Source organism: Gadus morhua, chromosome 23, assembly GCF_902167405.1.
Source record: "Gadus morhua chromosome 23, gadMor3.0, whole genome shotgun sequence".
Lineage (NCBI taxonomy): Eukaryota > Metazoa > Chordata > Actinopteri > Gadiformes > Gadidae > Gadus > Gadus morhua.
The window spans coordinates 6,493,578-6,518,577 of NC_044070.1; the positions used below are offsets into that span (position 1 = coordinate 6,493,578).

A 25,000-nucleotide genomic window follows, 5' to 3' on the forward strand; every position below is an offset into this window, starting at 1 on the left:
TTTTTGTTTGTGTGTTCTTTCTTTCTTTTAGTGTGTGTGGTTGTGTTTGTGTGTGTGCTTTTGTATTTGTCTATGTGTGTTTTTGTATTTGTGTACGTGTGTGCGTCCGTGCATGTGCCCCTGTGTGTGTGTGTGAGTGTAAGCGTTGGAGCAGTGTCAGTTGGACTTTCCCTGGGCCTTCTGCTCGGCCCCTGCCAAATCCCATGGGAAACCCCAGTGTTCCTGGGAAAGTCTGTTTTCGGCAGCGTTCCCTGGGTCTGTGTGGTGCACAAACTCACCCTGAGAACAGAAACACCGCCACCTTACTGGTGTTTGGGCGCTCAGCCTCAATCACTGGAACAGCCCACAGCTGTCTACTCAGTTTGATTCATGGTGAAATCACAGATATGCGGAAAAAAGTGCTGAGTGTTTCGCTAATTGCAAAGACTTTTGTCTGCTGTTGTGAACACTGCTGTGGCTGTTCTAAGAACAGGACGTACTTAACTATTAAACGATGTCTAATAAAAGTTTCAGTATTCATTAGTCCTACAAAAAACATCATGTATTATTATACAGCTTTTTCAGTCATAGATTCGGTTTTTTCTTTTTATTGTTTGTCGGTCGTTTTTATATGTGTTTCTGTTGGTCCCCCGTCTGCAGGGATAAAGACTACCATCTGAGGACCTACAAGTCTGTGGTGATGGCCAACAAGCTGATCGACTGGCTCATTGCACAGGTATGTCCCCTGGACCGCCCTCCTGCTCCCTCGAGAGAGAGAGAGAGAGAGAGAGAGAGAGAGAGAGAGAGAGAGAGAGAGAGAGAGAGAGAGAGAGAGAGAGAGAGAGAGAGAGAGAGAGAGCGCGCCACTGCACACACACTCATGGATAAATGGGGAGAGGGGAGGAGAGCGCTCAGAGACATTATCTTATGTCTGAGTGCAGGGGGTTGTGGTCGATGCTCGGCATTCTGTGGACTAGAAATCTAGTCATTCTGCATGCTCAATGTATGCCGTTGTTTGTTTGGTTTCACTGTGGTTTGTGAGTGGTTGTTTGTCTACGGAGGCACATTTGTGTGTATGTGTGTGTATGTGGTGATTTGCCTCTGTGTGGGTGTGCGTGTACGTTTGTGTGTGTGTTAGTGTGTCTCTGTGTGGCTGTGAATATATGTGTGCACGTGTGTCTGTGTGCATTTATAGGTCTGGGTGTGTCTGTATATGTGTGTATGCTTGTGCATGTATATATGTATGTGTGTGTGTATATGTTTATGTGTGAGTGTGTGTGTGTTTATTTGTAATTGTGTGTATTTATAGAGGTGTGTGTGTATATATATTTATGTGTGTTTGCGTGTGTGTGTATGTATAAGTGTGTCTATATGTTTATTTATGTGTGTGTGTGTGTTTTCTTTATGTGTGTGTTCGTGTATGTATAGGTGTGTGTGTGTGTGTGTGTGTGTGTGTGTGTGTGTGTGTGTGTGTGTGTGTGTGTGTGTGTGTGTGTGTGTGTGTGTGTGTGTGTGTGTGTGTGACCGGGTCAGTAGACTAGTGTCCTCTCAGTGGGACTGTGATTGGGGCCACACTGCCGTCTAGACACCAGTTTGGCCGACTCGCGACAATCTTGGATCCGGCCACAAAGAGATGGGATAGAGTTAGGGTGTTAGGGACATCTTCAACACAATGTTCTTTGTGTGTCCCCCCCCCCCCCCCCCCAACACACTCCCTAACTCCCTTTTGTATCCCTGTTGCTCTCTGTTATTCTATTCTTCTTCACTCCATTCTGTCATCCCCAATTTCCTTTCCTCACCACGTCTGCGCTCTGCTGCCCTGTCTAAGACACTGTCTCTCTCTCTTACTCATCCCCTCTCTCTCTCCCTGTCTGTCTCTCCCTTTCTCCCTTTATTTTCTCCAACTCTCTCTCTCTCTCTCTCTCTCCTTCTGCAGGGGGATTGCAGGACGCGGGAGGAGGCCTTGATCCTGGGGGTCGAGCTCTGCGACAATGGCTTCATGCATCACGGTACGACCACCTCGAACCAAGATCCTCTCTGGTGCTCAGAGAGGATCTAATCACCTGAATAAACCGTCCAATCAGAGTGCCTGAGGCTCCAGAGGGTTTATTCAGTGGATGTTGAGTGGATCTGATCGGCGTGGGCTGCAGTGTTCCTCTGAGCGGTGGAGAAAGAGAGTCATTGGAGTGTTGCATGCTGTTTTAGTACACAGCGTTTAATTTTATGTGCATGTTTATATGTTCCTGTGTGTTTGTGCGTGTGTGTGAGCACATGCCCGTTGCGGGTGCCTGGGTGTGCGATGTTATTCCAGGGCCGTATACTTAATTGGGGCTTCATACGTTCATTTGAGCGAGACGCATGGCTCGAGCGCGGTTGACTTTTAAGCGTGAGAGAGACGTTCTACGTAACCGTGGTTACAGTTTGTTGCGAGGGTATGACCTGTTTTATTTTCCCGCTGAGGTTTATGTTTTCATTTGTTTCCAAAACGTCCCCATCACACACACACACACACACACACACACACACACACACACACACACACACACACACACACACACACACAAACGCACATGCACGCGCACGCGCGCGCGCTGTGAGTCATGAGAGTTGCCGTACCACCGTGATGTAAATTCTCCATTCACCTCTCAGACTCACCCAACAAATTGCTAGTAAATCTGTGGACAGCATAACAGCCTTCAATCTGTCCCTCGCTCTCTAGCAGGGCCGCCCGGGTCATGTGGTCACGCCTCTGCCAGTTGCTTGGCAGTTATTGCAGTTATTTGGCCTGACACAATGCGGCTATTGCAGCTATTGGCCGTGGTATCTGATCCTAAGTGGGAATGAAGTATGGGAATGTTCAAAGGAACCCCCTAAGGGTAATTTGTAATATTAATAATTGTGTTTATTTTATTTTATTCTCCCACAAGAGAGACGTGCAATCTGAACTTTAATTTCACCCCCGTTTTTCACGACGGAGGGGTTTTTTCTCACTGGATTCCAAACCGCTATAGTAAATAAGTGGGAGAGATTTGCATGATAAACGAGTCCAAAAGGCTTACTCTGCTGAACCACAGCCCGTTCTTCAGGGGGGATAGTCAGGATAGTGTGGACCTCCAGCCCCTTGGCCCCCCGGCTCGCTCCTCCACGTCCTCTATGACCCCGTTGACCTAACCTTGTCCTGAGTTGCCGCCCACAAACGGCCATGGCCTTTATAGTCCCGTGTGTTGCCGTGACGATGCCCTGGACGCTCAAGTGCATACACTGGGACTATAAATTAAATTTGAACCAAATCTGAATCTGAAAACAGTGTACTTTGGACGCCATCCCCCTGCGTGGTGAGACGGTAACCCCCTGACCTCCCCTCTGACCTCCTCCCTCACCCCCCCTCACCTCCCCCCTTACCCCTCCCCCCCTCAGTGCTGGAGAAGAGCGAGTTCAAGGACGAGCCGCTGCTGTTCCGCTTCTTCGCCGACGAGGAGATGGAGGGCTCCAACACCAAGCACAAGCCCATGAAGCACGACCTGAAGATCGCAGAGAACGTCATCGCCAAAGCCCTCCTGGTGAGCCCCCCTGCCTCTCTCCCCCCCCCCCCCCCCCCCCCCCGGCTTAGAGGGAAGGTACGTCACGCTCCGAGACGACCCGCAGCTGTGTGAGAAGGAAACGCACGACGCGGCAGAAAGTCAAAGTAGACTTTTTATAATCGCTGTAAGCGCTTTTCTTTGAGGACACAGCGAATACCACCATGGGTGCTATTCGTCTTCTTGGCAATCCATATGAGTAATCATGTGTGTGGGGGTTGTGTTTGTGTTGTGTGTTTATGTGTGTGTTCTGCCTGGTGTATGTTTTTTTTGTTAGATAGTGTGTTTGAGTGTTGCGGGGTATTTGTGTGTGTGTATGTGGCTTGCATATTATGTATGTTTTGCAGTGTTTGTATGTGTGTGATGCGTGGTACTTATTAACTCTACGTGTGTGTGTAACGCCGGGTTTAAAACTGTGTGTAGTATGTGCTCTGTGTGTATTGCGCGGTACATTATGTACCGTGTGATGCACCATCTACTGTATGCTCTGGGGGGTGTGTGGAGCTAACGGCGGAGCTGCTGTTCCTCCAGATCCGGCCCAGTGACGGCGGCTACGGCTTCACCCTGGAGGAGAGGAACCGGGTGCCCATCATTAAGGCTGTGGAGAAGGGCTCCCCTGCTGAGGTGAGGCGCACACACACACACACACACACACACACACACACACACACACACACACACACACACACACGCAATCATTCACACACATAGTCGCACATAACCACACACACAGGCAAACACACACACACACACACACACACACACACACACACACACACACACACACACACACACACACACACACACACACACACACACACACACACAGGTGTACCCACTCTCACACACACACAGACACACACACAGGTGTACCCACTCTCACACACACACAGACGCACACACACACGCACACGCACACACGCACACACACACACACACACACACACACACACACACACACACACACACACACACAGACACATTAATCAGTTTCTATGTTTGCTGTGAGTACACAGCCTCTCGGCCTCTCTGAACTTCTACTCAATAGAGGTTAACTGTCCATTGTTGCTCTCTTATTATTACAGATGAGGTCCAGCGAGCCTTTGCTGTTATAATTATAGCCTAAGCTTCCCGTTCAGAAGAAAATAAGATCCCTTTATGAAAACTGTCTTTTAGTTGGCCTCTTCGCAGTAATGTACGCTTGTTCCTACATCAGAGCACCGTCCCCGTTGAAACGCAGATGTTGAATTGCTGACAACAAAGTTGTCAGCATTTTCGAGGTCTGCCTTTGTGTGCGCGCTGCATATTGGGTCCGCTCGATGAGAATGCAAAGGAGGGAGACGCCTTTCAAGTTCGAACGCAATCAATCTGAGAGGGCGACCCCGCGTGTGTGCACTCTGCTCGCGTAGGATACGAATGCACTCCGCTGCGTGGCTAGGTTAACTTATTCCACATGGACAGAGGAGGCTCACAATACGCTCCAGCTGTGTCTGTAGAGGCTAGTGTCTAACCCCTACCCTAGACATCTCTAGGTGCCAGGAGTTAACCCCTAACCCTGCATATATCTAGATGCTAGTAGCTAACCCTCCCCCTCCACATCTCTAGAGGGGTAGCTAGGCCTAACCCTCCACATCTCTAGAGGGTGGTAGCTAGCCCTAATCCTACACATCTCTAGATGCTAGTAGCTAGCCCTAATCCTACACATCTCTAGATGCTAGTAGCTAACCCTAATCCTACACATCTCTAGAGGCTAGTAGCTAGCCCTAATCCTACACATCTCTAGAGGCTAGTAGCTAGCCCTAATCCTACACATCTCTAGATGCTAGTAGCTAGCCCTAATCCTACACATCTCTGCTAGAGGCTAACCCTAACCCTCCATTTCTCTAAATGCTAGTAGCTAGCCCTAATCATACACATCTCTAGATGCTGGTAGCTAGCCCTAACCCTCCATATCTCTAGATGCTAGTAGCTAACCCTAACCCTCCAAATCTCTAGAGGCTAGTAGATAACCCTCCAAATCCGTAGATGCTAATAGCTAACCCTAAACCTCCACGTGTGTAGAAATGAGACGCTGTAGAAATGTAATACATTTCAAGGTTCTCTTTGATGTTAATGCTTTATTAAGTCAGCATGCCACAGACCCAGCCCAGACTACTACTACTAGACATTCTATGTAAACAAAACTTTACAAATGTTTAGCCCAAAGAGTTTTATGGCTGGTGTGCTTGTTTGTTTAGCCCCTTCTAATTCCTCTGGGGACATTTCTAATAAATGGTTGTCACCTCCAATGAAAACCTAAAAATGGAAAATGTTAGCACAAAACAGTTAGAAAGGTTTTGTTTATAATTCTAAACACTAGAATTGACTTAATTCTAAAGACGGAGATTGCCTCAGATTTAATACATCTATAATGTCCTTTTTTCATCTTGTTTTTTAGTGATATTACTTGATTTTGCTTTCCTACTTGGTTCTATAAAACTTGAATCTCTTCTCCCTTCTTTCTATCCTATCGTATGCTACTCTTTTGTCCAAGATGGCGGGTCTGGAGGTGGGGAAGAAGCTGTTTGCCATGAACGGAGACCTGGTGTTTCTGAGGCCCTTCTCAGAGGTGGAGAGCCTCCTTAGGCAGTGCTTCGAGAGCAAGGGACCCCTCAGGGTACTGGTCAGCACCAAGCCAAGAGAGTGAGTCACAGTGCTTACTGTACTAACTATACGTTGACGTCTTTAAATAGAGGAGTTTGTGTACATATTTAACCGTGTCGTCCATTAGCAGATGCAATTTTCCAAAGCAATGCATTCTTTAAGTACATGTGATTAATGAGCAGGTTGGGGTTAGGCATTTTTCTTAAGAAAAGGGAGATTGACGGCAAACATTAGGCTTGGAACCCAGACATATATATGTAAATGTGTGTATATAGCCTCTAGTGCCAAACTCAACATTTATGTTATTTTATGGCCATTGTTTCCACAACGTGTTCTGGTTTAAACCTTTTTATCCTCTCCTTGTGCCCTCGGACATCCCCAGGACGGTGAAGATCCCAGACTCTGCAGATGGTCTTGGCTTCCAGATCCGTGGATTTGGTCCCTCTGTGGTCCACGCTGTGGGCAGAGGTAGGAGAGCATCAACTGACACACAAGCTACCTTACCTACCCTCACCCTTCACATCTCTAGATGCTACTAGCTAAACCTCACCCTCCACATCTCTAGATTCTAGTAGCTAAACCTCACCCTCCACATCTCTAGATGCTAGTAGCTAAACCTCACCCTCCACATCTGTAGATGCTAGTAGCTAAACCTCACCCTCCACATCTCTAGATTCTAGTAGCTAAACCTCACCCTCCACATCTGTAGATGCTAGTAGCTAAACCTCACCCTCCACATCTGTAGATGCTAGTAGCTAAACCTCACCCTTCACATATCTCCAGTGGCTAACCCTTACCCCTTCACATCTCTAGATGCTATATTATATTCTCATACGGCAGCCACACAGAGTAGAGAGAGTACTTGTTATCTCTGTGGGGAATAATTATCCGAAAAATCGGGCAATCACGTCCACAGAAACATAGTAATTATATTTTCAGAGTAAGGGTGACAACCGGTTTTTAGTATTTGGGGGTTTGGCTGGGTGTAGCCTCCCGTGGTGCAGCTGGCAGGCAGCTGGCCCCGGCCTCGGGGCGCTTGTGTGACTTGGCCAGCGACCCGCCGGGTCACAGCCAGAAGCCATGAGCACAGCCCCCTCACTGCCTCCGTCCGCCGGCCCGCGGCCCTGCCAGAACCTGGGATTAGGCGGTTATCGCCCATTTTCCAAATGGTAATTACTTCCAGGTAGTTATCTGCTCTTCTGAGAGCGGCTCTGTCTTTCTTCACGGTGGAGAAAGTGGACGAACGCCGATCAGATAGGTCACAGCCCGGTTCCGTGTAGCCTGGCTCTTGAGCCCTCGCCGCTATCATGGCTGTAGGGAGATAGGGGCTATTGGAAAACAATTCAGGGCCACGTCTGGCTGTTCTCAGGAGAATTGCCTCTTGTTTTTATTTCCTTCAAACAATAAGGGTCAGTGGTTAGGGCAGCGAAGAATGCTGTGTGTGTGTGTGTGTGTGTGTGTGCGTGTCTGTTTGTGTGCGTGCGTGTTTGTCTGGGTGTGTGTGTGTGTGTGTGTGCGTTTCCATGCATGGCTGTGTTTTCCTGTCCCAGGTATACATGCAATGTGTGCACCTTTGATCTCTGAGAGGGCTTGGGTTCCAGGGGATTAACGGTACACAAAAGTCACGGTTCGGTGCGTACCTCGGTTCTTAAATCACGGTACGGTACGGTTCATAGTTAAGGGGAAAATTTACGGAGATTGAATTTACATCAACGGAGAATGGCCGTAGATCAGAAGCCGTGAAAACACCAATAAACTTGGCTATCTGGCATTTGCATTTCTGAATTCCCAGATAGGGGTTGTTGAAATAGTGTTGTGAGCTCGGTTTGCACAGCTCGTTTTTTTTCCACAGCAGCAGTGTAACACATGGATGGTGCCTTTTCAAATGCGTCTGCTAGGGATGTGCATTTCTGGCAAAAATACTATTCAATATTCGCTGAGAAGTATTCGAATAATATTCGAAAATTGCTCAATCAAGAACTCCCCACGCACGCACGCACCTCGGACACACACACACACACACACACACACACACACACACACACACACACACACACACACACACACACACACACACACACAATGACACAGGAAGAGGCTTTTATGATTTGTATGAAATCGATCTGTTTATTTCAACAACTGCGCCGTCATCATTCAACATCAAAATTATTTCAACGTGGGCTTAGGTAGATAGACCTACATGCGCCGAAAACGGATGCTATTTATTTATATATTTATTTATTTTACTGAACACAGCCTGCATGACGTGAACTAGATACGTCAAAAATATAACTTCACACGGTGTGTCTTTTTACAATTTATTTGTTATCAGCATTTTGTTGATCAGCAGAGAAATAATCCGCCAAAGACGTTGACGTCGCTTAGCAACCCATGACGCTATTCACCACCGGAAGTTGTGAAGGCCCAATGCAAGTCAACGGAGCGTTCAACAGCATTGAGAAGAGCCTTGTAATAAATAATGGTAGTCACATTCATTATTCGATATTCTACCTGACTCCGACTATTCGACGATCTTTGCCCATCCCTAGTGTGTGCATGTTAAAGTGCTGTACGTAGACACGGAGATCATCCAATATTTTTTAACTATCCATCGACGCCATGGACCTATTGGTCAAATCAACGGAGACGGCAAGGGCTGTGATTGGTCCTCTAACAAATTCATTTCCGGAATAACTTCTCCGGTTTGACTTTGCGCCTTAATGACTTTGTACATCGTGTACTTTGCACCTTAAGGACCAATAAAACAGCAAATAAGATTTGAAAAGCTTTGGAAGTTTATTTACAACACTGCTTACATGGTTTGTAGCCCACATATAAGATGTTAACGCTATGTTCGCCACATGTACGTACCGCGGTACACCTCTGGAACCGCTCCGAAGTGCCTGTACCGTTACGGTTCGGTACAGATACGTGTACCGTTGCACCCCTCACTGTGTGTTGAAGTGGCCTCCTTGATGGCTTAGCGACTAACGATAGAAGTGCTGTCTGTTCCTGGTTGTCACCGTGGATCCCAGGTGCTGGTTGTTCTGTTCGCCGTGTGAATTCAACACTCATCCGGAGGAGAGATATTCAGTCTGATTCGATCAATGGAGGAAACATCTTCAGAGGATGTCGGAAGAGTTGTAAGCAGTGTCTTGGTCGTCCCTCTTTGCGTACGCCTCACAGACGTTTAGTGTTCTATAAATACTGTACAACACACACTGTGTTGCGTCCGCCTGCGCTTGTTTCCCTCCCGTGTCTGTTTTTCCTTCCGGATGTTTCGGAGGAATCCGTTTGAGTTTCCTGCCTCCCATCAATCACAGAAGCGATTTGTTTTTAATGAAATAGAGTTTGCGTTTTTCATTTACCGATGCAGTTTCTTGGATGAAGGGATTGCACATCTGTTTGGATAGTGTTGAGTGAGTCAAATAGGGAATACTGTAATCGCAGGGATATTCATTCTGCCGAGCACTTCCTTCTGCAAATCCTTGGCTTTCCTCTTCCCGCTTGAAACACAACCGTTCCTTTTACGGGGCGAGATAGAGAGACATAGAGAGAAATAAAGAGAGTTGGGATCTCTCCTCTACCCCAGGCAAACAACATTCTTGCCCTCCTCTCCTCTGTTCCTCTTACGCAGAATTTCCCCCAAAAACAGGAAACAGAGTTTGTAAATAAGAGGAAAAAGCACATGCATTAAGAATGCAAAGGATGTTGGAATTGTTGGTATGTGGGGCTGTGTGTGTGGTTGTGTATCTGTCTGTGTGTTGTGTATGTGTGTATTTGTCTGTCTATCTGTCTCTCCCTTTATCTCTGTCCATGTGCGTGTCCATGTGACGTGTGTTTTCCCATGTTGTGCGTGCAGGGAGATGTCTGTGGGTGTGTATGTGTGTGTGTATCTTTGCATCCATGTGTGTGTGCCTTTCCATGTTGTGTGTACATGTGATGTCTGTTTGTTTGTGCGTGTTCGGAGTGTATCTGTGTGTGTGACTACCTGTATCTGTGTGCGTGCATGTGATGTGCTTGTGTTTGTTTGCTTGGCTGTGTGTGTCCCTGTCTGCCTTTTCTCCACTTCCTGTGTTTACCTGTGATCACAAATCAAATATGAAACCCTCGTCAAAAGTTGCACTTGAATCCTCATCCACCCCCATAATGACCTTTACCTATACCCCCCCTTCCCCTCTCCGACCCCCCCCCCCCTCTCCCCCTCTCCCCCCCCTCTCCCCAGGCACGGTGGCGGCGGTGGCGGGCCTCCACCCGGGCCAGTGCATCATCAAGGTGAACGGCATCAACGTGAGCAAGGAGAGCCACGCCAGCGTCATCGCCCACGTCACCGCATGCCGCAAGTACCGCCGGCCCACCCAGGTGAGACACGGGCAGAGGGGGGGGGGAGGGGGGGGTATGCAGATCGGGCCGTGTTAACCTTGTGGCTGCTGCTGTGGAGAAGAGGCTGGAGGAGGATTGGAGAGTCAATGAAGGAGAAAGAGAACATGTTGTTCACTGAAGCAGTATTGTACTCCCATCTTGTTCTCTCTCTCTCTCGCTCTCTCTCTCACACTATCTCTCCCCTCCCTCTCTCTCTCTCTCGCCATCCCCTCTTCTTAATCTCATCTCTCCTTCTCTCATTCCCCCTCCCTCTCCCTCTCCCACTTTCTATCTCTATCCCTCTCTCTCCCTCCCCCCTTTCCTCTTCCCCCCCCTCTCTCCATCGCTCATATTAAGGGGGGAAGGGGGGGTTCCCAGCCCACTTTTGGCTCCTCCAGTAGTGACCCTTGGCTCACCACACTGCCCCCCCCCCCCCCCCCCCCCAAAGCAAGCGAGCAAGCGAGGAAGAGCAAGCGAGGGAGGGAGGGAGGGAGGGAGGGAGGGAGGGAGGGAGGGAGGGAGACAGAGCGGGTGAGGGAGGGAGACAGAGTGGGTGAGGGAGGGAGGGGGGGAGGGAGGGGGAGAGAGCAAGATAGCTAATGGGAAGGAGAGAGGGGGGGGGGTGAGCCTCAGGGGGTGATGCAAGTCGGCAATCTCTTCACAAAGTACCCCAGAGAGAAGTGATTGGGAGAATGGTGTGTGAGGAAAAGAGTGTGTGTTTCTGTGTGTGTGTGTGTGTGTGTGTGTGTGTGTGTGTCAGCACCGCATGGGACTTGAGTCTTAATGAAGCGCTATACCGAAACCTGGTTTGCATCATATGCACAGGCGTAGAGGCAACACCCTCTTTGTGTCTTTGTGTGTGTACGTGTGTGTGTGTGTGCGAGTGTGTGTTTCTTTGTATTGGTGTGTGGCTGTATGGGCGTGCGTGTGTGTGCATGAGTTTATAAATGTATTTTTCTGTGTTGGTCTTTGTGTGTGTGCATGAGTGAATGATTGTGTGCTGGTGTGTTTGTGTGTGTATGTGTTTCTGTGTGTGTGCGTGTCTGTGTTGGAGCATTTTCATGCACAGACAGTATAAGTAACCCACTGAGCTTGCGGAGTGTGGGAAGAAGAAAAAAACGAATCACACACACACACACACACACACACACACACACACACACACACACACACACACACACACACACCACGGCCCAGCGGTCTGATGGGGTTGGCGTGGTTGCGCTGTGCGGTCCAGAGTTTCCATATGTTTGTGAAGGCCTGTCAGTGTTTACTCTGCCCACCCGACCGTGACGCTCTCTCCAGCGTATCTGGCCAGCCTCAGCCACGCAGCCCCCCGCCCCTCCCTGCCCAGCTGTTCCCAGACCCTCAGCCAGGGTTCCCCCTCACCCACAGCCAGGCACCTCCACACCACCTCCACCCCTTCACCCCGTTATACAACAGGACTTTCCTCCCTCCCTGGTTCCGACACATGGATGGTGGGAAAGCTGTCTGCTTCTCATTGGGGGGGGCGGGGGGGGGTTAGGGTGTTGGTCTCCCATTTGAATGGTCCCGGTTCCTCAGTGTACCTGGAAGGGACCCTGGAGCCCCTAATTGCCGTTACCCGATCCTTAATGACCGGTACCAGAGATTGCTGTGAATTGCCGTGGATTATAATGACACGATGACATCATTAGCTGTGACATGGTGCTGTCATTGATGGACTGCATGGTTAACTGTGTGTGTGTGTGTGTGTGTGTGTGTGTGTGTGTGTGTGTGTGTGTGTGTGTGTGTGTGTGTTTGTGTGTGGATGCGCCTGTGTGTGTGCATGTGCGTGTCTCCATGCAGCAGGACACTATTAAGTGGGTGTACAACAACAACGAGAGCGCTCAGGAGGACGAGAGGAAGTCGAACCAAAAGCGCTCGGCGGAGGAGAACGAGGACGGGTTCGAGTGCAAAGTGGAAGGTGACGCTCGCTGCCTCGCCGTCTCCCTCTTTCTCCCTCTTTCTGCCGATTCTCTCCTCTATTTGACTTTTTCACTTTGACCTTTGCTTGTTTCCTATAGATTCTCTTAACGTTCTGTCGGTTGAAAATGTGCACTGTACATGTACACTGCAAAAAAGCATGCATCTCTGTCTCTCTTTGCCTCTCTCTCTCTCTCTCTCTCTCTCTCTCTCTCTCTCTCTCTCTCTCTCTCTCTCTCTCTCTCTCTCTCAGGCCAAAGTGTTTAGGTAAACACACACTCACACCAACCGCTCCACACAAACACACACATGTCATGAAGAGCAATTGGTTTGAGACTGAGAACTTTGCGTGTAGATAGCGTAGTTTAGCTCCAGGTGATGGTGGAGGATTGGTGAACACACATTCCGTGCATGGAAACGAAAAGTGTGGAACACCAAACAACCTTTTGGCTTTGAGCGAACGCAGCGGGCGATAACTGCGTCTCATCTGGAGCACATTATAGCATCAACAACCAGTCTCTCCTCTGGTTTATTGAGGGTTAATCAATACCCTGTTCCCCTCTCCCCGTTCCGTACCAAGCTTTACCAATCCTCTAGAGAGAGAGTCAAACACGGGACGCTCTTCCCTTTGTGGTAAACACCTCGGCAACGTCTTCATGGGGATGTAGCTAGTCATCACGTCGGCTGAAGCCCTGCCTGATTGCAGTGGCTCGTCATCTCTCCGCTGGAGGAGAAGCAAGGCAGGGAGGGAACCATGAACACATGTGCTCCTTCTGAAATGAAACAGTGGATATAACCGCTGGAACTCTACCAATGCGCCACAAAGCAGATGGTTAAGATATTACTTATTAACCATCGTGCACTTTGGCTTTGTTTTATTCGTGATTATTTGACATGTGTGCTCGCTTGACGCAAGCCTGCGTGTGAGTTAGTGCATGCGTGTGTGTATGATTGGCCTCTTTCTGGCTCTGTGTGTGTGTGTGCATGTGTGTCTGTGTGTGTGTGTGTGTGTGTGTGTGTGTGGGTGTGTTTGTGTGTGTGTGCATGCGTGTGCATGAGTTTCTCTGTGTGTGTATGTATGTGAGTGTGTGCTTGTGTGTGTGTTGGGGTGTGTGCGTGCATGCAAGCGTTTCTCTGCGTGTGCATGCTTGTGAGTGTGTGTGTGTGTGTGTTGAACCCACTCCAGTGTACGTGCTTAGCTTCATTGTGTGTTGTTTTGTGTGTGTCCTTGTGTGTGTGTGTGTGTGTTTCCGTGCCACAGAGGTGATGGACAAGTTCAATACCATCGCCATCATCGACGGCAAGAAGGAGCTGGTGAGTCTGACGGTGGACAACGTGCACCTGGAGTACGGTGTGGTGTACGACTACGACAGCACCGCCGGTATCAAGTGCCACGTGCTGGAGAAGATGGTGGAGCCCAAGGGCTTCTTCAACCTCACCGCCAAGGTGCGTACGCAGCCCCCGCCCCCCTGTTGTGGATAGGATCTCAGTGCCTACTTCATCTTCACGTACCCGTTTGACCCTTTTTATTTCTTAGAAAGTTGTTAAGTATTGAATCTGAATGTGTTCCCTGGAACACTGCGAATCGGGAATTCAAGTCCCCCCCCGTCCCCCCCCCCCCCGCCAATGTGCCAAATATCGACCTTTTCCCCTGATGGTTGCATAAATCTCAATCAATGGCGGCGTCCCCTCCAGTAATCTACGCTTCATACGGTCGTGTGTGGGTGACGCTACATCCACATTCTGTACATTCTGTGGTTCAATAGCTTGGGGCACCTGTGGTATGAATGCGTTCATTCATTTACGGCCCCGCCTCTCGTTATTCCAGTCACAAAGCTGCACAACATTCAGAGCCAACTGTTTTTCTGTCTTTCCTCTCGTTAACTCACTTGTCTCGCCAAGCTCAAGAGCTGCAGGTCACTTTAGGACTGAACAGGAACCACACAAACAAGTCTGTTAGACCCTTTTCTCTCTCTCTCTCTCTCTCTCTCTCTCTCTCTCTCTCTCTCTCTCTCTCTCTCTCTCTCCCTCTCTCTCTCTCTCTCTCTCTCTCTCTCTCTCTCTCTCTATCTCACTCTTGTGCTTACTCTATCAATCCCCTGACACACAACAGCAGAGCAAAGTGTTGAACAAATCAGGTTTTGGTTTATTTGTGATATTAAAACAAAACCTAAATCTTGAATCAAAGCCTTATGTAAAAATCCTCATTATCGTCCTTAACCCTTTTCTCCTAATTATCTAAAGCTGGTGCCTCTGAACTTTGAATTTTCGATTCCTATTGATCAATATTTGTTTTGGAAGGAGTTTCCAGCGTAGAATCTTCAGTGTAAAATGGGTATGGGGTACATGTGTGTCCTGGAATGCACACATCCCATCACCCTTTAATCTTTAGTCACACACAAATCTCAGGAGGATGGGCTGTCTGCATCCCAGACGCAATCACGCCATCTTTAATCCTTATTGATCAAGGACGGAGGCACCTCGATCAACGGCCGCGTCTCCTCGATGCCTGGGACGTCCTGGAAGCCTTAATCAAGACGGATTAGGGAAGGATCTCCGGGCGCGTTCCAGTCTCAAAGTCCTGAGTCACAAGCACCACAGAGCTGTCGGAAATCGTTACGAAAACCACTCATCCCGAATCTGTGCCTTGTACCGGCCTGTTTTCCTGTCGTATCTCTCTTCCTTTGACGGAGAACAGCTCCCCTTCCCTCTGAAGTGGAAGTCATTTTTAGTATGATCGTAAACATCTGCTGCGCTGGTGCGCGCGGAGCCCCCCCGCGGAGAGGTGCGCGCTGTATGAATCCTAATACTGCTTACACTGTGGAGCGCCTTGTTTTCCTTGTGCCTCAGCCTCTTCCTGCTTAGGAGTTCCTCCTCTCTCTTCCTCCCGTTCCTCCAGCGAGTATCTCTTTCAAAGACTCGGCAGCAGAGGAGATGTTTTTCTTTTCCTCTCGTGCTCCACATCTGATCTCTCCCCCCCCTGCCGTCGCGGCCTCCTCCCGTCCCCCGGTCTCCGTAACCTACAGTGCAGCCCCTCGATCCTCACATACTGCTGCCCCGGTCTGCCCCGTGACCACACCCCTCACTGCAATGCTCAGGGAGTTCAACCTGCCAAGCGAAACAGAGCCGATGTGATGAATTATGGATCGATGAAGATGTCATCTCGGCTACAGCAGCCTTAATATGTTCTTTCAGAACTTCAGGCGAGTGAGGCTAAGGCTCCGGAGACCGTATAGAGTCTTATGCTGGAGACCATCCTGATCACCTGACTTTACGTTCTGTTTCGCTACACCGATAAAAATGTATAAATTGCAAGGAGCGGAGTCACGTCTTGTTTCCCGTTTCGTTACGGAGATATTCTACTGAAGAGAAACTCCAACTTCTTAGCACGAGTGGACGAGGTGTTTAGAAGGGGATTTGAATTTGAGTATTTCTACAGTAGCCAGTCTACACTGGGCGGATTTGAAACCTTAACAGACACTTTTTAGCGTTTGCTACAGCTGGATGAGTTTGTGTAGCCAATCACCTGCTTACAGATCCCCTGTTTCCCCAAATAGGTACCTAACAATGTACTTCCCTTACAAGGTCGCTGGTTGGCTTCCGAGTGAACAACAACGCACATCAAACCACAAACCAAGAAGGCCTGTCCCTAGCGCTCCTATCCGGTGGCTCGTTCACTTTACCGGGGTTACTACGGGCAACACCGGGCTAAAGGAGAACACCTGGATACTCGGAAAGAGAGGGCGAGCCGAATCGTCCTGAACCCCTCTTGCGACGTACCCACCGTCCCCTGTTCCTCTGTCCCCCCACAGATCCTGGAGGCTCTGGCGCGCAACGACGACACGCTGGTGCAGATGTGCGGCCGGCTGAGCTCCAGCTGTGACGTCATCCCGGAGGAGCTGCGGTCTCGGCTCGCCGCGCTGTGTGGCGAGAGGCTGGAGCACGTCAACCGCCGGCTCACCAACTACCGGAAGGTGAGCCCCCCCCAAACACACCAGGGGCTGCCTTTAGGTCTGACGCCTCGTCTCTCCACCGTGACAGTCAGTGTGTGTGGTGAGCGTTGTTGGCCCGGGGCCGTTGTAGGATACAACCTTTAAGGGGGTGTGGCCCCATAGGCCGGTACATTTAGTTACCGTTAATGGTCTGTTATGTAGGCTGTCCGCTGTGGGAATGGGGGACATCCAGGTCGTTGGTGATTTAATAGGGGGGTGTCTTCTACCTCCATGGGCTATAAACGTTAGAGGAGAATTTGCAGATTGGGCCGAAGTGCCCCCCCCTCATAGTTTAGATGGGGCTGAGATCAAGATTACTTTATTGTTCAAAGGAAACCAAAATCAAGAAAGGATACGATAATTGAATAGCTTATATATGTACAGCTGTTAACAAGTCAGAGACATGAGCTGGTCACCTGCTACATACACAACAGCAATAGCAACATCAACAGCAAGGAGGTTTTTCAGGCTTCTGTGTGGAAGTGCAGTCGGCTCTTGGAGCCCTGGCAGGAAGGAGGACGCACTTGGACGAGCAGTTTGACATTGCCTTGTGTTTGTGTATATGTGTGTTTATGTGTGTATGTGTTTGTGTGTGTGTGTGTGTGTGTGGATGCCTTTTATGTATCCGTGTGTGTGCTTGTGTTCATTTTGTGTAGCTTAGTGTGTGTGTCTGCGTGTGCATTTAGTGTGCCTGTGTGAGGGTGTGTGTGTGTGCATTAAGTGTGTGTGTGTGCGCGTTTGTGCGTGTCGTCTTCCCCTCTGTGTGCTCCACCGGTCCCGTCGGTGGCCCTGTGTGTGCGGAGAAACAGAACGCAGGAGCGGAGCGCGTGAGAGCGGAGCACACAAGATCTGACCAAACTTCACAGTGGCCTTGAACTAATTACCCACGGGTTATAAATAGCCCTCGCCAGGCGGGCCGGCTCCCCCCCCCCTCCTGCTCCGAGGGGGAGAATTCCTTCTCAGACCCCCAGTGGGAGAGGGAGAGAGGGGGAGGGCAATTAGGAGTTTTAAGGAGAGAAACGCAGCGACACGGCCCTGGGGTGAAGACTGAGAGCGAGGGAACAAAGGGATAGTGAGTGTGAGAGAGTGAGGGAGTGAGGGAGTGAGGATGCCCCCCCCCTTTCATCTTCAGGGGCATTCCTGCAACCTTCCAGAGGCCTATTAAAAAAAAAAAAGGGTCGGACTCGCAGACAAAGAAGAAGATATGTTGAAAACCACGCCAGCCAATCGGGATCCACCTCGGCAGCGCTCCCTGTGAGCGCCACTCTGACAGTGTTTAGTCGGGCCGCCTCCCTAACGTATACAGGGGCCCGCGTCGGCGAAGCCCCCCTTTGGCTTACGCTGTGTTATCTGTCGGCTGCGTAGCGTCCCTGACAGGAAGTTGGGCACATGATCGCGGGGAGGACGGTTCAAGGAAAGTGCAGGCCTGGGGAACGTTCCAGACGTCCCGTGCGTGGGTTATGTGTATGGACACGGCTCCCCCGCCTCCCCCTCCTCCCCCTCCTCCTCCCCCCCCTCTGGCCCGGGCCCCAGGCGTCCCCAATATTGCGAATTACATGGGGGGGGGGGGGTGGGGGGGGTCTGATCACCTGCTGGGTGAGCAAGGGGTCACGACCCCTCGCTGTGAGATGATCTGTTGGGGGAATGGAGTCCATCTGGTTGGTCCTGGATGACGTGTGGGGTTGGATACCGTCTGCCTGTTCCTCTGGTGTCATTGGATCGGATCAGTCCATATCACTCCCTCCTGATGTTTGGATGTATTGTGCATTTGCTATTTTCTCATTGAGGATTCAATTATTTTATGCGATACGACGTAAGAGTGGTTCAATATCATTAATAAGCATGAAGGGGTTAGCGACGTATTGCTGAAGGATGCCTACTGGGGTGGGCTGTGGACACTCAAGATCAAACCCAGAACTTTATGGCTGGGGGTCAAACACCTTAGCCCCAACACTTTCCCTAAGAACATGAAGATTTTAATAAAGTGTGTCTAATGTATACTGCAGTAAATTACAACCCTTGAGTTGGGTCAGAACCTATAGTGAACACCGGCTAACTCACAGCTCCACCTCCTCCTCTTCCTCCTCCTTCTTGTTCTCTTTCTCTTTCTTCTCCTGCTCCTCCTCATTCTTTTTCTCTATCCTCTCCTTCTACTCCTGCTCCTCCCCCTTCCTGCTCTTGCGCTTCTCCTCCTCCTCATCATCCTCCTCTTCATCCTTCTTCTGGTTCTTCTTTATCTCCTTCTCCTCCTCTTCCAACTCCTTCTGGTTCTTCTTTATCTCCTTCTCCTCCTGATCCTCCTCCTTCTTTTTCTCCATCTTCTCCCCATCCTCCTGATCCTCCTCCTTCTTTTTCTCCATCTTCTCCCTCTCTTCCTGTTCCTCCCTCTTCCTGCTCTTGCTCTCCTTCTCCTTCGCCTCCTCTTCCTCCTCTTGCTCCAGTTTGCCCGTGTGCTTAGGAACCGGGCGTGGCCCACCTTCAAGCAGGCCAAGACCAAGGTATCCCCGCTGCACAGCAGCGACTTCTGCCCCACCAACTGCCACGTGAACGTGATGGAGGTGTCCTACCCCAAGACCACCACCTCGCTGGGCAGCGCCTTCGGGGTGCAGCTGGACAGCCGGAGGAACACCATGGAGGGAGGGGGGCGGAGCAGCGCCGAGCACGGTGAGGAGGAGAGCCAATAGGAGACTGGCATGACGGGCCGTTAGGCGGTACGCGTTGGAGACAAAACTGTAGTTCCTCTGACGGCCTCTAGGTGGTTTGCGGTTGAGACTAGACTTGTTCCCCTGACGGCCTTAAGGTGGTACGCGTTGGATGGGACTAAACTGTAGTTCCTCTGACGGCCTTTAGGTGGTACGCGGTGGATGGGACTAAACTGTAGTTCCTCTGACGGCCTTTAGGTGGTACGCGGTGGATGGGACTAAACTGTAGTTCCTCTGACGGCCTTTAGGTGGTACGCGGTGGATGGGACTAAACTGTAGTTCCTCTGACGGCCTTTAGGTGGTACGCGGTGGATGGGACTAAACTGTAGTTCCTCTGACGGCCTTTAGGTGGTACGCAGTGGTTCGATGTAGAATCACCGCTCACCAAGCCCACAGGAGCAGAAAGTGTTTTCATTCTCTTAATGCAAAGCCAATCACTTTTAACGTAGTTCGATTAGGATCTCCGTTGCTTGTTGCTCGTTCATCTTCATATAATTGATTTTCCGAGGTCCTGCTTGACGTTTAGATTTCATTAAAAAGTTATTAAGGGTTGAACGTAATGAATTTTGGTCATAGACTGTTGCTTTCTATTCCTTTCAATTCCTGCCATAATTTTGCTTCACTGTGATAAAATGTATACGATTTCCCTTGCATATGATTGTTTGTGCAATTGCTGCGTCCTCAACGGCTCTAAAAATCAACGTTCTTCACCCAACCACGAAGGATGGTTACGTTCTGAATATAATAGAATAATGGTCTACAAATTGGAAACACAACAATACCAACTGTTGGGTAAGAGGCTTCTTCTATCACAGTTTGTTCTGTGGTTGTTGTTACATTATTCTTTGCTTGATCCGTATTCAGGCAAGACCTCCCTCAGTTCAGCCTCAGCTGAATGGGAAAAGAAACACAGTCCGCCATTTACATTTAGGGGCCTTTAGCATTCGCTTTTATCCAAAGCGACTTAAAACAGTTCATCCACACACTGACGGCGGAGTCACCGATGCAAGGAGACAGCCAGCTCGTGAAGAGCAGTTAGGGTTAGGTGTTGTGCTCAGGGACACCTCCACACTCTGGGTTCGAACTAGCAACCTTCTTGTCACAAGTCCACCCGCTCTACCTCCTGAGCCAAGCCGGCCCCCAGCCGTCTCCTAGCAGGCTCCTCACTCTGCCTCTGTTTCCCCTGGGCTCTCTCTCCTCCCCCAGGTAAGGTGAGCCCCATGGTGTACGCCCAGCACACCATCACCACCATGGCGGCCCCGTCGGGCCACAGCCTGGGCCGCACGGAGGGCCACGGCCTGCGCTTCCTCCTGCGGGAGGAGGACCTGCAGACCCTGGACGCCTACCAAAAGCTGGTCGCCAAGCTCACCACCGTCGTCAAGGAGATGGACACGCACGCCGCCCAGATCCACGAGTGAGTGGGGCGTCACACCCCGGGGGGAGGGGGGGAATGGGTTGATGAGTGCACGTACACACACGCACACGCACATGCAGATGCATAGATTCAGATTTAGACACGCCAACACACGCAGGCACACACAGAGGCCGTGCACACAAACATGCATGTAGGCGCACACACAGATGTGAAAGAGATGCACACACACATACACACAATGTGCAAGCATACACACACACACACACACACACACACACACACACACACACACACACACACACACACACACACGCGCGTGTGCACACACTCAAATGCAGACACAAATCAGATGAACTTATAGGCTCACTAATGATAAAGTCTCGACTGGTTAAAGTGATTTATATTTGTTATCTCTTTTGTCAATATCTTGAAGCTAACATCCACATCAGAGGAATGGGCGTATTTCGTTGTCCACAATGTTCTGTTCAACACTCTGCAGTGCAGTGAAGGCAAAACATGTCTCACTAATCTTCTGAATGCCGTTTCCTTATCGATGAAAATAACAGGTCTCTGGTGATTTCCTTTTCCCTTTTTGAATCGCCTTTCAAACGCAAACACCTCATAAAGCAGCTGCCGGTCACCTCGGACAAAGTGCTGCATCTGGCTTTTAGTATGAATACCTCAGCTTACCACCAACACCTGGGTGGGTGGCTGTGTATAGGTGTGTGTGTGCGCGAGTGTGTATGCATAAATACACTTGTGTTCTGTGTGTTTGTGTGCATGTGCCTGTTTTGTGTTGTGCGTGTGTGCATAGAGAAAAAGTTTAATATATTGAAAGAGTAAACAACAGTGCCCATTTCACATGTTTAATTCGGGAATGCAACCGTGGCGTCACACACACACACACACACACACACACACACACACACACACACACAGTCACACACACACACACAGTCACACACACACCACAAACAATATGTGCACTGTGAAAGAAAGGCTTCCTGGCCAGTGGCTCCATGTCCAGAGTGCCATTGTCTCGAGGTGCACAAGGTTGTGGTCGGGAAGTGGCGGACCTAGCCTGGGGTCCCTCCCTCCCCCCCACTTCCACACCAAACAGGAAGTTCAATGTCAATGAAGTAGAGGGCGTTTTAGGAGACCAGGTGCACTCTGGAAATGCCATTGACTTACAATGAAACACAGTTACATGCACGCGCGCACGCACACACACACACACACACACGCACACACTCATTCATATATGCACAGGGGCATGCATACATGCTACGGCATCACGGACACGCAAACACACACACGCAAAAACTCATGATAGGCCTCACACACGCACACATGACAGCACACACACACACACAGACAAACCAACCCACACACAAATACACATGCACAGACACAAATGCACATGCAACACACTTCTAAATATCCATACACACACACACACACACACACACACACACACACACACACACACACACACACACACACACACACACACACACACACACACACACACACACTCCGATCTCTTAGACATTCCCTGATAATATATAATATTTTCATGAACCGAAACACCCAATTAAAGCGTGATGACAATCACTCTACCACAATCTATTTAATGAGACGCCATTTCACAACCTAATTCAGTTAATGAAAACATTGCTCACACCCATGCATGCAACTGTGAAGATGAGCTGGTGATGGTCGCAGCTCACGTCCGCTGTGATGACCAAGTAGCCGTAGCCTCGCTGAGTAGCTGTGACCTTCGTGATAATCTTTGGCTCTGCTGGCTTCTCCAAGGGGGTGAGTTAGCATCCCCAAGAGAGGCAGAGGGCAGAAACGTTTGGAACTTATCCAACATCTTTTCAAATGTTAATGTTATATTTATGCCCAACAATAGCCTGCCGGTGGGCCTCTGATCTCATGCAAATATCAATGTATTACCACACACACACACACACACACACACACACTCACACACACACACACACACACACACACACACACACACACACACACACACACACACACACACACACACACACACACAGATCCACACAAATCCCTTTCTAATTTATAAGCAGACACAACAACATCATTCCTTTGCAGTCCTCGGCTGAATCCATGTTCAGGCAGAGATCTCTCCATTCCGTAGCTGCTGGAGCCTGGACTCTCCACAGGGCCTGGAGACCTCGCTACAGAGCGTTGGTTGGGTAAAAGCATACAGCGGACCGGGACGAAAGCATACTGCAAACCGATAAAAACATGAAGACACCGGGTCAAAATAGTGCAGCATTGATGTGTTGGTGTAATCTCAAAGAGACGGTGTGCTTTTCTTCATACTTACTTGCATGTAGATCTATTGAAGAGACGGTGAGGACCTGCAGGGGTCAACAGAGTAGGGGTTGGCATGTGGGCCTGGCGTGCTACGGCGATGTGCCAGTGCCATGTCAGGAGCGGTGTGAGATCGGAGCCTTTTGGACGGCTTCATCTTGAGCCCTCGGGCACTTTGCTCTCGCTCCCTGCTCTACTTCCTCACCCTTTCTACCTATCAGGGACCCTTCCTCCATTCCTCTGGTTCTTTGATACCCCTAACAACCCCCCCACACACTTACCCCACCACCACCAGAACCTCCACCTCCATCACCATCATTTCACCACCACTTTAACCACCTTAACCACCACCATCATCACAACAACCACCACCTACACCATCATCTTCGTCACCACCCCCACCTTCACAAGCATCTTCGCCACCACCACCACAACCATCAAAAATTGGACCACCGTCATCACCATCAGCTCTCTTCACCCCCTCTTGGAAGCTTTGTCCCACTTCCTTATCAACCCTCAGCGAATCAGGAGCCTTGGGCGGGGGGGGGGCGGGAGTAGTGAGGCCATCTCCATGGCGATGGAATGCCAATCTGACTCCGGAGGCACTGTGTGAAGAGGGGGTCTGCACAGCGAATCCTTAATGAGCTAATCCCTGTGGCATGTCGCCTGAGTGTGTGTGTCTGTGTGTGTGTGTGTGTGGCTGTGTTTGGATTCAATTTTAATTATTATTTTTTTTTTTACGTCCCTCAGATATGTTGAGGAGTTAACGCCCCTCTGCCCTCTAATCTAGATCCACCCACACACACACACACACAGACACACACACACGCGCATACCACTATACCGCCCCCACCCTTACCACCTCACCTCGCGTGATGACAGAATGGAAAATGTACGCGGACACGGATGACATGAAAGCCGAAGCATAAACAGACGTTGCGTGTCAGCGGCGAGAGGGGCCGGGGAGGGGAGGGGATCCGAACATACAAGCGGAGGAAGAAAAGTCCAAGCCTCGCATTTATTGGGAGTAATGGTCACCATGTGTCGGAGCAACTGTGAAAATATCCCAATGCCGCCGCTTCTTCCTGCTCCGGCAATAGCCCACTGATAGAAACCAGGCCGGGAGGGAGGGGGAGAGAGAGAGAGAGAGAGAGAGAGAGAGAGAGAGGGAGAGAGGGAGAGAGGGGGAGAGGGAGAGAGGGAGAGAGGGAGAGGGAGGGAGAGAGAGAGAGGGGGGAGAGAGAGAGAGAGAGAGAGAGAGAGAGAGAGAGAGAGAGAGAGAGAGAGAGAGAGAGAGAGATGGGGGAGCGAAAGAGGAGAGAGAGATGGGGGAGCGAAAGAGGAGAGAGAGATGGGGGAGCGAAAGAGGAGAGAGAGGCCGGGGAGAGAGAGGGAAGGAGATGGGGAAGTGAGAGAGAGAGAGCTGTGGCGGCTTGTTGACACAGCTGGACTCTCTTTCCAGGCGTTTGAACCTATTAATACGGGTCGTGATGCGCTAGGAGCTGCGGCCCCTCGGATGTTGTTGTTTCGCGGAAGCGGAGCAGACAAACAAGCAGGGGGTTTAGCCGGGCCCAGGCCGTCACCTGCCCCCCCCCCCTCCGTGGACGTGCATGTCGTGAAACACTGTGTGTTCATTTGACCGTTTAGCCCTTGGCCAGATGATTTGATCCATAGTAACTGACAGTGAGATCAGATGCAGGGTGTGTATTTATAACACTTGATCTCAAGGTCCATATTTGTTCCCCAACGTCCGCTATTTTACAACAAATGTGTTTATAGATAGATAGTACAGTGTTGAAATTATGATTTTGATTCGCAAGAAGTTCTATTTCAAAGACCCTTTTGCCTGTGGTGTGATCACCATAAGGTGATTTCAGTCAGACCCATCCATCACGGTGGCCCGTGTGAGTGTGTCAGAACTGCTGGTTCTGGTGCGGAACCAATCACAGTGAAACAGAGCGTGCTGAAGGCGGAGTTCAGAGCAGGAAGGCGCGCAATCCAGGTCAACAGTCTGTCGCCTCAAATAACAGTTAAATAATCAGGACAAAAGACGACAAGCAAAAGTCACCTGGGAGC

The 25,000-nt window shown here is 49.9% G+C and overlaps 1 protein-coding gene across 1 annotated transcript in view; it reads left to right on the forward strand.

The window, feature by feature from the left end:
• prex2 (phosphatidylinositol-3,4,5-trisphosphate-dependent Rac exchange factor 2) overlaps window positions 1-25,000 on the forward strand; it is a 117,212-nt gene that overhangs the window by 48,282 nt on the left and 43,930 nt on the right. Inside the window, exons 14-25 of the mRNA XM_030348986.1 lie at window positions 640-715; window positions 1,916-1,988; window positions 3,397-3,539; window positions 4,089-4,181; window positions 6,091-6,239; window positions 6,583-6,668; window positions 10,426-10,562; window positions 12,390-12,507; window positions 13,768-13,952; window positions 16,319-16,480; window positions 18,940-19,162; window positions 20,407-20,614. Of these exons, the coding sequence (XP_030204846.1) occupies window positions 640-715; window positions 1,916-1,988; window positions 3,397-3,539; window positions 4,089-4,181; window positions 6,091-6,239; window positions 6,583-6,668; window positions 10,426-10,562; window positions 12,390-12,507; window positions 13,768-13,952; window positions 16,319-16,480; window positions 18,940-19,162; window positions 20,407-20,614 (1,653 nt within the window). The remainder of the gene's footprint in view (window positions 1-639; window positions 716-1,915; window positions 1,989-3,396; window positions 3,540-4,088; window positions 4,182-6,090; window positions 6,240-6,582; window positions 6,669-10,425; window positions 10,563-12,389; window positions 12,508-13,767; window positions 13,953-16,318; window positions 16,481-18,939; window positions 19,163-20,406; window positions 20,615-25,000) is intronic.